The sequence below is a fragment of the Dermacentor andersoni genome, chromosome 1 (assembly GCF_023375885.2).
Source record: "Dermacentor andersoni chromosome 1, qqDerAnde1_hic_scaffold, whole genome shotgun sequence".
NCBI classification, from domain to species: Eukaryota; Metazoa; Arthropoda; class Arachnida; order Ixodida; family Ixodidae; genus Dermacentor; species Dermacentor andersoni.
Genome location: NC_092814.1, coordinates 272,806,676 through 272,821,348, shown reverse-complemented (window position 1 = coordinate 272,821,348; position 14,673 = coordinate 272,806,676). Strand labels below are relative to the sequence as shown.

At 47.9% G+C, this 14,673-nt stretch overlaps 1 protein-coding gene across 1 annotated transcript in view; it reads left to right on the top strand.

The window, feature by feature from the left end:
• Positions 1-14,183, top strand: part of LOC126547880 (uncharacterized) — a 29,851-nt gene extending 15,668 nt beyond the window's left edge. The window contains exons 2-4 of the mRNA XM_050195906.3: positions 7,564-7,788; positions 10,807-11,010; positions 13,825-14,183. Coding sequence (XP_050051863.1) covers positions 7,564-7,788; positions 10,807-10,944 — 363 coding nt within the window. The 3' untranslated portion in view covers positions 10,945-11,010; positions 13,825-14,183. The remainder of the gene's footprint in view (positions 1-7,563; positions 7,789-10,806; positions 11,011-13,824) is intronic.
• Positions 14,184-14,673: the final 490 nt, after the last annotated feature.

The window sequence follows — 14,673 nt, the reverse complement described above, 5'->3', positions numbered from 1 at the left end:
GCGTCTCTCTGCATGTACTGCACCACAGGAGGCGCGATGCAAAAAACGAAGACGGACTCCCATTGCTACGCTCCGGGCTGCCACAGTGGTTATCCGGGTGCTCCGAAAGCGGCAGTGTTCGTTTTAAAGACAGGCTGCGAAGCCTGCCTGAACTTGCTACTGATCACCAAAGAGACAGCAGGAAATTTGAGGCTTGCAGAGTTTACCCATATGAAAGACAACGGTGGTTTGTTATGTCCTGCCTCCTGTCTGTACCAGCTTGTGGGCAACTTGGAGAAAGACTTCACAACTTGTTTTAGTCTTCTTGAGTTGCACGCAGACAGTGTTTTAGATGTTTTAGATGTTGTTAAAGCAAGGCGGCAGCATCAGCTTGGCTTCTCTGATCACTGCGAATCTATGACAGCAGAACTCACTGCCTTCTACATAACAACCAGGCTACATTTCTTCACAAAGAGCGTGAATAAGTGTAATGAAAGAAGGCGCCAGGCATCGAAATATATTAAGCTCAGTCGATGTACCTAGAATTCCATGCTACAAGGTGTTTTTGGTTGTGTCTTAACAGTAATAGTCATACTGTGATTAGATGCTCGGTGTCTAGGGAAGGTGCACTTTAGGGTTCCTTTATAGCTGTGCCATTTCCATTGTGAATAAAAGAAAAAGCACTAACCTGGCTTTCTTCCAAGAGTCGCTCTAACAGTATGTGCTGAAGATGCGGCGGATGGCGCATTTCTTAGGAGCTCAAATTTCGGGGAACATTTTGAGTTTGTATGTGCCCCCCCCCCCCCCTCCCGCAATTGTATAGTCCAAAATAAATTCCGGCGTTTAATGCGCAAAGCACACTACAATCTAATTATTAAGCATGCAGTAAAGGGGGGAGGGGCACTTGAATAATTCTGGCCATGTGGGGTTTTATAACTGGCAACAACACGGATATTTTTGCATTTTGCCACCATGAAAATGCAGCCAGCGAGACCGTTATTTAATTCAACGCCCTCGTACTTACCAGCACAACGCCGAAGTCGCTACGCACTTTCGTGTCATTCGTGATAAGCACGTGACTTAAATGGAGTAAATATAGCTGCATAGAAGCAAAACAGGCTCAGATATACTAGCTTTCAAGCAGTAGGTGAGCAAAAATAAGCTCGGTGAATTGCCAGCTGGCACATGCGATGCCACGAGCGTAATCAAAGCGCCGGACTTCGCTAGCAGACGAAGTTGTCAATGCTACAGTATCGATGTGGCCTTCAAGAACTTCCTTTACACAATACTTTCTTAAATACAATCGTTGTCTGTCATAATGAAAGAATCATGTCCGTAAGAAACGCTTAGAAACGCGGACCGCCTCAAAAGTAGCGATTATGAGAGCAGCAGGTCTGCTAGAAAAGGTCGCAGTGGCGACACCTGGTGGCGTCAACGGAAAGGGGCACGCGCGCTCCTTCCCGGTCGCGTCACTAGGACATTATTCTAGTACACTATAGGCAGACGACCTTTGCAGCGCAGTCGTCGTGTTATCCATTGCCTGGCGTCCCCGTAGTCAGTTAGTCACGCCCGACCCCAGCCGGCGCCGCTAAATTCCAGAGCTGCCTTTTTCCTGTAGTCGCCACGTGTGTCAGCAGACTGTGACGAATCCGGGGGCCCCCGTACCGCAAAGCACCCTTTTGCCAGGGAGCTCCCCCTGCCGCAGAGAGATCATGACGACCCGGCAAATTAACCAACAATGCACGGGGCGCCAAACGTGGCCAGCCCTGCTGTCGCCACCGATCCTCCAAACGCGGCGCGTGGTCGGTTGTCGTCCTCGCTCGTTCTCTGAAGGGCGCCGCCACCGCGGGTTGGTCGAAGCACGGGCAGCGGGCTGAAATAGCTGGCACGTTGCCACCCCGGCCGGCCATTCCTAACAGCACTAACTAAATGTGTCGTCTGCCGAGTGCTTTCAGCTGCTCCGCAGCGCTCCGAAATTACGGTTTGACGTTTGCTTGGTTGAAACGTATATATAAACGGCTATATTTCAGTCTGCACCGTCAGCTCTTTGAGAGAACACTCCGATGTGATCTGACATTGGTTTCAAATCTGGCCTGTCGTCACACGCTGTCGATGATTGCCATCGTTTGAAGGCGTGTTTTTTGGTGACGTTGAGGCCGGGTGCTTGCAGATGCTACCTGTCAGTGGTATAGTTTCTCGTACTATCCCAGTGTTATAAAAAGCACAATAATGTTCGACTGGGCATTCTGCTCGACTGCGACCGAGAGTGGCTCCGCATTTTGCTGCTTCGATGCAGACAACTAAAGCGACCAGCCAAATATACGCATATGATTGGCTAGTAGACTGGCAATACGTTTTTCGTAGTGAGAGATGAAATAAAGGTTTATTAACAGAAATTCTTTCTGCCGGGCTTTACGAGGTCCAAAGAAGCAAAGTTCGCGATAAGCATCTTCAGTGTTATTAGAACAATAATGGCTAAGATGGCACTATTTCGAATGTATATCTACTGTGGCATGTGATTATTTTGAGAAGAGGTTGGCTTGATGCACAGACTGGCTCAGGTACCTTCATCCCTGACACTACGTTCACAAAATTACACGCCCTGACCTTCGCTAGCTGACCGAGAACAGCGAGAGTGCGTGATTCTACATGACTTGGGAGTGGTGGAATATGTAGACTCTTACAATTTACCCACTTGTGTACAGTTGCAGCTGGCCTGTGTGTCATGTATTCTGAGCGCACTCTAAAAGAAGATTAACGTTTGTGACCTAATCTGTTTGAGGGTCTTACAGAATTAGCTTGCTTCAAGTAGGCCACTCAGCAATTCAATTCCCTCATCTATCAAACATTACATAATGTTTTCTGTAGATGAGAACCCAACGTTTACGAGAACCGGGGAAAATTGTACAAGTTGCCATCCGATCCAGGCTACACCGAATTTTGATCGTTTCCTCAAGTAAATGAAGCTTGATAGGTCATCATCTAAGTTTCACGGGTGTGCTCTCGTGAGCGGAAATAGCCGACAATGAGTTGCTAGCACCAATTCTTGGCAAGAACGCATCTTTTACCGCGATAGCAATTATACGGACACTGGAAGCGCATTCGTGCCGTAGGTGCTCCGTCGGCGTACTGTCATGGAACTTATGTCGCATGCGCGGCGCGCGTGTGAAGGTTTAGGTGGTCTTGAGAGACGCGAGAGATGCGCACTGCGTTTGGCTGCAGGCGCCCGGCTGGACGCACCATCAGATATCGCTCAATAAGCTCAAGCAACAGAGCCAGGGCAGCATTCCGCCTTCGGCTGGTGGCATGAACGTTGTGAAGGCCAACGCTGGCGTTCCTCCGGAGCAGCTGCGCGCATGCGCCACACCATGCATGCATTATAGTCTCAGTGGAACATTCAGTAAACGTCAACGTACGAACAAAGCGAACTTTTTCTTTTTCTTCGGTCTCATCTTGCGCACCATCGAGATGCGACATCTTCAATGTCGTTGGCGGCGCTTACCCCATACCCCTATCATTGTGAGACGACGGGCATCTATACACCAGGGCGTTGCTTCTCCGGCGCAGAAGCAGTTGTGTCGCGCGAACATGTCGCCTCCGCTTATTGTTAGAACACCCGTCCGAGAAGTTTCAGAGCTACTCTGAACGTTGCTATCACTTTCAATGCTTCGTCCTTCTTAGGAAACTGCCAAGTTTTTAGGACCACAAAAGAAAATTTGTGTCTAATGCGTAGTTGCTTTGACAAGGACAGTAAAAGATGTTGGGACTCGGACTGGTCTGCTGGGGTCACATTTTTCGTGTAGCCGAAACGGTTGACTGTGCTGAGTGCGCGTGAGTGTCTGTAGTACATTGCACGTAACAGCATATGCGAAGTAAGAGTTTCATCTTTCATTTGGCTGATAATTGCTCTGAGAGTGTATCGTGCGTGCCAGAGGCAATTTCACAAACACCCGAATGTCGTACTTTGGTAAGGTACAATTCCCGCAGCGTTGGCTCGCCTCTTGTGAATACCCCATGCTTTGAAATATGAGAGAGGACAGTAGATAGAAAACAGTTGCCATTTCATGTTTCTTCAGCGTCCATGCACCCCGAACAGCGGGTTCGACATTCATATGCAATATATAAATCAGCCAAGATCAACGTTAAACGTTACGAAATTAACATAGCTACAGCGGCGGCAAATACTGAGGATGGATGAAAAAAAAAAAAATAACGCCGCATGTACACTTGTGCAGACTGATTCTTTTGCTTTGAACGTATTCGAATGAAGAGAGATAACTCCGAGTTTTAAGCAACGCGAAATGTTATCACATCGTGATATGTTGGCAAGCCCTACAACATTATCTAATTATATAGTAGGTAGAGCGACTAGTTGCTACAGCAGGCTTCAATAAAAAACTCCCACCTGCCGAATTGTTGGTTACTTCGTAGAAGGAGAGAAAGGAGGGGTGGGGTGTTATGGGAGTTCTATGCCGTAACGCAACACTGGCGGTTGCATTGCGGTGCGAGACTGTGCATTACGGTGCGAGAATGGAAGGCCCCGAATTGAGTTTACCCACCTTTGATGCATACGTATAAATCAGTACACACGAACGTTTGTGCATTCCGCCCCCATCGAAATGTGGCCACCGCGGCCAAATATCGAACCCACGAACTCGTGCTCAGCAGCAGAGCATTCTTACTGAGCCACTGCGAAAGGCTCTTGCCAGATAAGTCTCGTAAAGGTCACAGATATTGATGTGTCTTTACTTGATTAAATGCTCGCTGAATGTTGTACGGAAACATGATAGCGATCATAAAGGGTTTTATGGTGCAAGGGTCAGACATGGCCAAAGAGCGCCAGTACTGAAACATGAATGCTTCCCCTTGTAATAGCAGTTACCATTCACGTGGCACGTAAGCGGTGTGTGAGGCGAAAACCGCCTCACAATTTTACTGCCTTCCACTGAAAGTGCGCTTAAATTTGGGTCACGCGTTTTAGTACGGATCACGGGGACGTCGTGGCGCCGCGTAGAATTATCAGCGCAAATGCTTCGGGTTTTCAGTATTTGTTTTGTGGTCATCCTATTTCAGGTTTTGTTTTGTTCATATCCTCCCCCCCCTCTCCCCCCCTATTTCTCATGCCATATTTTTCATACTATACAGCTGACTGCACACAGCCACAGCCGGAGTGACGCCGGTGCTGTTGCACAGGGTATTAAATGCGGCCCATGTGTACATGTGGAAAAGAAAGCGAACTTAAAATATACTTAGTGGATTGCTTCATTTGAGGATTGTAGGCAGCCCATCTGGAGCACCCGTTCTAAGCCGCCGTGGCATAGCAGCCCCATCTGTCGACGGTTATCTTTGCGAGCACATCCGCGTGTTATGAAGAAACTGATAGACCAAGCCCAAGCTTTTCGTTATGTCTGGGACGTTCGAACCTTGGAAGTCGTGCGAGAACCTGTATATGGCACAGGAAACCGCACCGACGTACGGCCGCCCACCCCATCAATCCCTGCGCTAGTACGCAGGCTCATCCATTGCGCAACGCTCTTGTAGACTGGTTCTGTCTCCGAAGCGCCCGAGTGCGACAATATTGCGACTCCGCGGAAGTTGGAGCGGTGTGTGTCGTGTTGGCACATCCATCAATCGCCAGCAGCGTTTAGCTTCCCACAGTACACGTACCTGGAAGACAGCGTAAAAAGGCTGCGAGCGTAAAAAGAAAGACGCATCACTCGGTGATTTTTCGGCCGACTCTCCTGGATATTCGTTTGCACATACGACTTTTACGAGCGCGCACCTTGCCATCCGAAAGTGGTCTGATACCTGATAACTCTCAAAACACAAAGTGTTTAAAATGAATACTACAATATATGCAACCACAGGTCTGCCCACTCCAGTGTTATTAAGCCAAAATATCAAAGGAGTACTTCAGCTAGAGACAGGAGATGTGTGTTTCAATGTTTTTAATTTATTTGCTGTTAATCGCATAGCTGGAGTGTTTGTAACTTTTTTAACATTCAATTTTTGCCATTTCATCGTCGTGGGGTTCCACCGCGATTAAGGATGAGTTCCTTTGGCTGCCATGTATGTCATGACAGTTCTTATGAATTACTTTTTCGAAGCTTGCACTGCATTGTTATTTATATACACTTTAACCCACCAAGGCACACACAATACATGAATAAGAAACGGAGCACTCACATAACGCTATTACAACGTTTCAAGGAACCTTTGCCAACTATGGAAATAGATTAGATATTCACGTGATCATATTTTGATGCGAAAGCTTCAAACGGCCCACTGAGCGAAAAAGCCGGCGTCTGTAGCAGCGAAACGGCACCTGAATTCCCATTGGCTGCAACACCACGTCACATGCGCGCCTCGACAGAGCAGAGCGGGCGAAAGGGAACACCTGCTGCTACGTTGGCGCGCTGGGTGTTGCCTGAGGTGTGAGGGCATCGTCGTGACGCCACGTCACCTTCTCTCTCGGAGGCCTGTATTATCCGCGCGTTCCTTGCCCGCGCAAGCTCTCGCCTGTGTTCTAACTGCGCTTTGGTAATCGCTATAGAGAAATTAATGTATAAAAACACAATAAATTCGAAAGGAAAAACGTTGGCGGTAGTAAGTTTCGAATCTACGACCCCACGCTCACAAGCCGAGTGGCTTACCTACTGGGCTTAACCAGCGCCTCCTACATAGCAGGCTTATACACTCTGCTTTATAACATGGTCCTTGAACGCGAATTGCCCATTGCCCAGCCCGGCGTGACGAAAGTGATTACGTCAAAATCACCGCGGCTTACTCGAGAGCGTCCCCATTAGATCCTATGGCAGTCGGACACGGTAGCATGACGTCACGGATCGACGTGCGCCGGCCTTGTGCTATCTAGGAGGCGTTGGCCAAGCGTCTCAATGCGCTGGCTTGCCCGCGAGGTGTTCATAACTCGAAGGATAGCTCAGCGGCGTTCAATTGGACATTAATGCTTTCGCATTCACAACTCATACAACGTGATTGGGTGTCCTCAGATTTTTTTCGCTTCCGACCTTGAACGTTTTCAGTGCTCATTTCGCATTAGATAAATAAATGCATCTCCACAAGTAAACTTTTCTATTTCTGTACGTTGTGTCAACTTCGGTGAGCTAATTAGATTCAGCATCACACATCTGATCATAGCCACATTGAGAAACGGCGTTTAAAGACGAACCACTGCCTAAAAATAATCGTGACACTGGCCTACAGCTCATATGCCAGTGCAAAAGTTCTTGCACTTATTGGTAGTTTTAGCCTCATGGACAAGGCATTCTAGTAGCCAGAACATAAGTCGTTAGATACTTTAAATATGACTGAATACATGCATGTTCTCAGTGCCATTTCTTCACTTTATTCCACTCGCCACTTTGCCGACAGCCTACCAGGTGTGTGTCAGGGTAATCTTTTACTGCTTTCTCTTATGTTCTGCCTCACACTGAAAGCCTTCATCAGTTGAGGAGCTTGAAGTACTGCGTACAATGAAAAGAAGGACAAACCAGTGGACTGAACCACAACTTAGTTGACGTATTTCTCGCGTGAGCTGACGGCCCTCGCTTATTCGGTGCGCAGTTCTTCTACCTGGCACTGGCCCTTGTGGTTCTGCTGGCGGCGGCCCAGAGCGGCGTGATGGGCCAGGACGAGCAGCTGCTCATGCCCTGGAACCAGTACCGGACCTCGCCGTTGCTCGAAGCGCTGCGCGGATGGATCAGACGACCTACCTTCACTTTCACACGCCCGAACTTCCTGCCGGCACTCAGCGCTAACGCCATCAGGCTGCGGCCAGGACTGCAACAGGTACGCAAGAGAACCAAACAGGGTGTCGGGAGAGAGTGTGTGAGAGAGATTTATTTACAGAAAGGCAGAGAGGTCGGCCTGTGCAATAGCTTGCTCGGGCCTGCTACTCTACACTGGGGAAAAAGGGCAGCGAAGGGTGTTGGGGGAGCCCGCGTACAAGCCTTTGCGAATGTCTAGCGCAAGGAGTCTCACGATCGTAAGCAATGGAAGCATGGCGACGCATACCATAAGCAAAAAGAACAGGTGCATGACTTGAGTGACACTACGTTTCTCCGCGATTGGGTGGTTAGGGCATAAATAACTGAGCACGCAACTTTTAAAATATCGCAAGTATCTCTTGCGAACATTTGCCGACATTGATTTCAAGGTATCAACACTTGTTTGGGTGAAACTTTTATCCGCGAATCAAGGATGACAACGATGAATCGCTGTGTTGCACTAAGTCAGTCCAACTAATTTAACATATCCCGTACTGGAGCTAAAAATTGGACGCATGCAGCTGCTGTGCGACCGGCGGCAATTGACGCAGCTTATTCTGATCGGCGTAGCAAAGATTTTGCAGCAGTGCAGTGACCGCAGCCTGAGCTACGATTTAATTCATTGCTCTGCGTCTGATGTTTTCTCGTAAAGCTTAGGCCGCGGGCACCTGCACCGCTCTTGACTCTTGCGACAGTTCGCTCGAACGGGAAAATTTTGAAGTTAAAGATTTGGGGTGGTAATCGCCCTGATGAAACAGGGCAAGTGACATAGACCCAGGGAATAAGGCTTGGACCGCACGTCAGGATATTTGCTTAATGATCTTAGGTGCTTAGGCGGCGGTGCATAGCAGAATCATAAAGCCGGTGAGCGTGTCACCTCACCATTCAACCGTAAACCGGGGCAGCATGCCAGGCCTGCGACCAATATTCGATGAGCGGAAGTCATTTACCCGGGGCCTATATCAACTGAGAACTCTACTGCAGCCACTATGCGTGAACCGGCGGACCCTTCGCTGGAAACCAAGACGCAGCATTTATCTTGCAGCCCTGTAAGTCATCATACGCCTGAATTATAGGACGCTCTTGAATGCAACATCGAATAACGCACAATAGATGTATCTCGCTGCATACGTAGGAGCGGTCAATGTCAAATAGTTCGACAGGTCCAACACCAACTTTGCAAAGGTATGCCAGCTTTCAGTATGATGCCCAAAGTAGAGTAATGGCAGCCTCCTAAAATGTGACCAATTTTTCCTGAAGGCTGATAGGAATTATGGTGATGCTTGTCTTCAAGTTGCATCGGTAAGTAATGGCCTACGTGACCATTTTGCTCGCTTCATCGAGTATTGATAACATGGTGACTTTCAGCGCACGACGACAAAGCTGGCTAGATAATGTAACTCCCAAAGCTTGTTGAGTATGTACAGGCTGCGGCTGCCAGAAGCTCTAATTCGAACAAGTGTTAAATACAGAGGAAGCCTTTTTTCTTTTGGTGCATTGCTATAGTTACTCGAAATGTTCATTGGGGACACGATAAATAAAAGCTATAAGTTTCAAACGCCTCATGAACAATATATATTCGTTAGCGTTGCATTCCGCGGCATGTGAGTAGGTCCGATGATGCAGGCGAATACAACTGAAGAAAGCTTCGCCTTGAATTTACCTGTCGTACTTCATGATAGCCGCTGTCAACGAAGCCTGTTTTCATCATTTATCCTCATGGACCATCATAATTATTCGCGAAAGCCACGCATTGTCATTTAGCTTGCTCAGATTTATTTCTAAGCATATGATTTCACAAGGATTTAAAATAAAACCAGTGCGACACGGCACATCTGCTGTATCATGCTAGGTTACCTACTGATCGTTGGCGTTGTTTATTACGCGATGAAATTACGAACGCAGGCTTAAACAGCCGGCTATACCGAAGCGGCACCACTTGCGTTCACTGCTAGGTAGAGGACAAAACGGAAGAGCGTGGAATATCAGCGGCATCGAATAGTACTGTCATATCCCGCTCGCTTTTTGTGTGCCGTCGAAGCGTGTTCTGAAGCGCGGTACAAGCTGTAGTAACCAGCAACAAATTTATCCAGGAATATTTCCGTTACAAGCGCATGCTGGCTTCCGTGCACCGTCCCATATTTTCCCTTTTATTTACTCATTTACACCATCTTTACCGCTAGGTATGCTGCTAGTGCCTAACAAATAACGATATTATGAATATACTGCTTTCATCCTGGTAAAAAAAGGAAAAAGAAAGAAAAGAAAATGAAATTGACTCGCCATCCCGGCCCTGCAAAAGCGGATGTCTAGCGAAGCTGTTAACGACCACCACTAAAACTGCTGAGGGAGCTATGCAATGCTTTGTTGCTCAATTCCTACTCCGGCGCATTATTCAGACACAGGAAATGGTGGACCTGCGGACTTCCCCTGTGCTGTAATTCCACGGCAATACGACCAGCTACAGCAAGCCGCCGCTGGTAGTATTGCCGTTTCTTTTCCCTTTTCGCGCCTCGTATTCACGCTGTTCCTCGAGATTCCTAACTATGCGTTGCCTACGCATAGTGGTGCTGTAACAACAATGAAATCAGTTGCTAGGCTGGTTCTTTTACATATGTTAGGCTAGTAACGTCCCTACCATATCACAAGCTGCCATCGCCGTGGCAGCTTGCGCAACAGTAATATTTACAGCGCACGGGCTTCACATTGTTATCAAAAGCGCCTTATCATCAATGATGTGGTTCGCGTGCTTGTTTTTTGTTGAAACAAATCCTTTTCCGTATGATGCAGACGTGATGTCAAAGAATGTATGCACTTTGATGAAGGTATTTTTTTTTTCACGAGGACAATGCCGAGAAAAATCTCGGCCAACTAGAGGCTAACAGCTTCGCTGTAAAACAACAAGATGAGAATTTGTGTTTCCAAGCTTGTGATCTAGTGCAGCTGCAGGCTGCGCTGCTCTGACGCCTCAGTGCGCGCAACACGGTCTGGCCAGCAGCGGCACAATGCGGTGACCCACAACTTGAACGTTGGCGCGCAGGTGCTGCGCCCCATGCTTCAGCGGCCGGCCATTCAGAGCATGATCCGGCCAGCTCTCAACCTGCGGCCCGTCATCGCCACCGGCATCGCCAACCTGGGAAGCCTCATCCGGCGACCTTTCCAAAACTTGGAGGAATGACGCACGTACACGCATAGCCGGGCATCTGCGTGTGAAAGCGTCGTATACTCTTCAGCATTCCGTGAGGTAAGGGAACAACTTTCCCGCGGCCACTGATTTGCTGCGCCTCGTGAGAGGGTTTTGATTGCTCTCCCACCTGACATGAATATACGTACAAGATGCGCCTGACGTGCTAAACATGGGCTATTCTACATCCTGAAATGCTTTTAAAATGAATGAATGAATGAATGAATGAATGAATGAATGAATGAATGAATGAATGAATGAATGAGCGAGCCGGGGGAGTCAGTGAATACGGGTGGCAACAGTTAAAGCTGTGTCTTATAGTATGTAACAGTGTTAACAAAAGGCATGGTATGTACGATCGTTCGGGAATAATAAAATAGTAACGCCTCTAAAGAAAAGACGACAACAACAAAAACAGAAAACATATCGGAAAGCTGCCTTCAAAATCATAACCAAGGTATGCATCCCTGTCGTATTAGATGATTAGTCATCGCAGGAAAAAAAAAGATATACTAAGCTCGTGTAGTACATTTATTTTCCCCGCTCGCACCTGTAAGCATTGATGGCGTATCACTGAGCTGTGACAACACAGTTAAAGAAAAGAATATGATCACTGGAACGATTCCACCGGCTATGAGCATATTTACTGTGACAGCAACAGAGCACTCGCAACGGACACTGCCACTTTCTCAAAAATTTATTTGCAATGTGCGCAACGTCGTCGTCTTCCGCTACAGTATTGTCTGCTGTGGCTTCTGACGCACATGCATGCACGGACCTCACAACTGTGGGAGTATACGTTGCTTGTAAAAAACCACACTAGTTACGAAGTGTCACTGCTGCGTGACAGCTCAGCGGTGATCGCGTCCCGCTCCCAACGGGACGTTTCCATGGGTTGGAACTCCAGTGGCGGGCAAAGTTTTGTTTTCTGTCGCCGTTTACGGCAAGACTGAAGCTGAGAATGAGGAGGTAGTTTGGGACGAGACAGTGTAGCGGAAAGGGCGCCCGACATACAGCCAGCCAAGTTTCGAGCGTTTGCCTACTGTGTCAGTAAACGTCAGAGAGGGGAGCAGTATACTGCATTAATTACTAAAGAAAGTATTGTGGTATGCTGCTCGGTGTAAAGAGGAATCTTTCCGGGGAGCTGGGAAACATAGCGCGAAATGACTGTATAAAGCTTTCGAGCACTAGCGGAAGGAAGTTTTATGAGACAACTTGGTCTTTGTGGTTCCAGAGGTGTGGTCGCATGTTTGTGGGGCCCGTACAAATATACGAGAGTGATGTGGAGCGATAAAACCTTTGTTCAAACTCCTGGTACGTCAGAATATATTTAGTACCGTTTCTGTACTCCCCGCGTGGGGTATATTACATAATCGGCTAACAACGCAAGTTGAGTACCGGACAAACTATCGCAGACAATGTCGCTGTAAGGATTTCATCCAACAACACTGAACTGCGCGTCATCAACGAGTGGTGGCTATCTCGAGTGCATATTTTATTCCTTGGAATAGAGCAAGAAACTATTTCTACAGAAAAATGCCAGCGCCCCCAAATGTAAACGTTCTCCGTAGTCCGTTTACCAGGCTTTGTTCTTTCCACGACCATTGCCCATGCGGGAGCAATGTTTCTGGAAATGTTGACGCGGTGCATTCAATATCACGGGCTGAAATGTGTGCGTCATTTTAATCACTCGAGAAACCAACACGCCCACGCCGGCGTTAGCGCAAATAACCACCTTATTGTGCCACGAATGTAGGCAAGTCACGTACTCTCGGCGAGACATGGTCACAGCCGGCGTCTTTCAGTTCCGGCTTCGTTTTTATCGTGAGTGAAACCGCGCACAACATAACGGGGGCATGCAAGCGGGTCATGTCTGTAGAAGGCGTCATCTGCGCAAGAGTGGCCAAGTTCGGCTTAAACTATGTGGGCCGGCTTCGGCAAAAGTATTTCGGGCCACGCAGGAAAGAATTTAGCCGTTTATTCTCCTCAGATCTACGCATTAGCCGGTGATCGCGAGCAGACCTCCCCGGTAGAACGAGCACGACACCGTTAACGAACAACGGGGAACGGACGCGAAAACAAAGCCAAGAAGAAAGAGAACGCGATGTCCTTGACAGAGAACGAGAACCATCGAACGAGGACACACACCGCGTACACACGGGGTGGTTTCCCCCGTCGTTGCGACGAAGAGAATAGCCTTGTACACGCTGGCCGAGACTTCCCGAACGTTCACACGTCATGGTTCCTGGTGTGTAGCTGCGGGGGGCCTTCGGCGCGTACCATGACGAAACGAAACTACGCGTGCGCCAGGCGAAGGCAGTTGGATCTGCCTGCTCGGAAGCAGCGGTACAGTCACACACTCCTCGTGTACGGGCGGAATAAAATACGAGAAACGGATTTCGTCCGCGCGCGACCGGAGCTATATACTATGTACCGATCACTATCAGACCATTTTCCCCTTCGTTGTGATAAAGAAAAAAAAAAAAACGAACTTGGATGCCACGTTTTGGAGCGCGTGCAGCTAACTGCGCAATAGAAGAAAACACGTTCCAACACTACTGCGTCACCTCTTGCCTTGTTTTTCCCCTCAGTGAATCTGACTGTTATCCCCTTCCCTGCTCTTGATGCCATGGCGTTATACGTCCCCCTTCTTTTAGTAACGGTGTAACTGAGGCGCTCGAACACTCCGATGTGGTTGACAATGCAAAGGAATGACACTGTGTTGTGGACCACTCGACCACCGTTCTGAGAGACGGAGCCATGTTAATCATACCGTGATATTTCTTGGCTGGTAATAAGTGTGCCGAGAAACTATAATTGATTGATTTCTTCAAAGTACTGAGCAACGTTTTCCGTGTCGCCTTCTTCGGACAGGTTCCGCTGGTTTGGAGCCCCACTTCACGTCTCATCAAGCTCGAAGTAGCTTCGAGTGGTGCAAGTTGCAAAACCATCTTCGCATCGCTTCCTGCTGCCACTTTACCTTCGTCATCGCAGCGCATATGTACAGTTCGGCGATCACTGGGAGTGCCACTGGACGGACCTCGGTGGTTGATCGCTTTTGTAGCACCTTTTTTTTTTTTTCGTTACACCGCGCCACTCACACTCAGCGCGTATTTACCGACGGCGGGACCACACTTCACCGACCTTCTCTCCCAGATAACAGTCACACCACTAATTTATTTCTTGAATGAATAAAAGAACATATGTATACATACAGATTTATCACAGCACAATGTGTCCGCTTGCCTCAAGTTACTACAAAAATATAATTATCTAGTGCCATGAAAATGGTTTAATGAATGGTGTCATGGTTTGTCCTTTCTTTTGATCCCAATACTCTCACAGCTAAGATAATGAAATATTGCTACTAGAAAAATATTATGTAAATGTGAAGCGTGAGCAGCGTGTTAACTAGACTAACGAGCATATAGCTGCCTGTATTGTGCCTGTATTTTTTAACATCTTTTTGAGAAGCGTCAGTTGAAGCACGTACTCTTGACATTGAAAAGAAATATCCTAATATCTTAAGAAAAAACAAATGCTGCATGGCGTGTGGCGCACTGCGCCGGAATAATTGGATTGCTCTTGCGACATATACAAAATTGCACCGACACTGCTTTCATGACATCGCCCTGTTAACTGGACGTCACATAAGCTCATAACGAGTTCTGGTGTCGGAGTAACACCCTGTTATTACCCATGCAGCTGTCACTCGAACAAGCA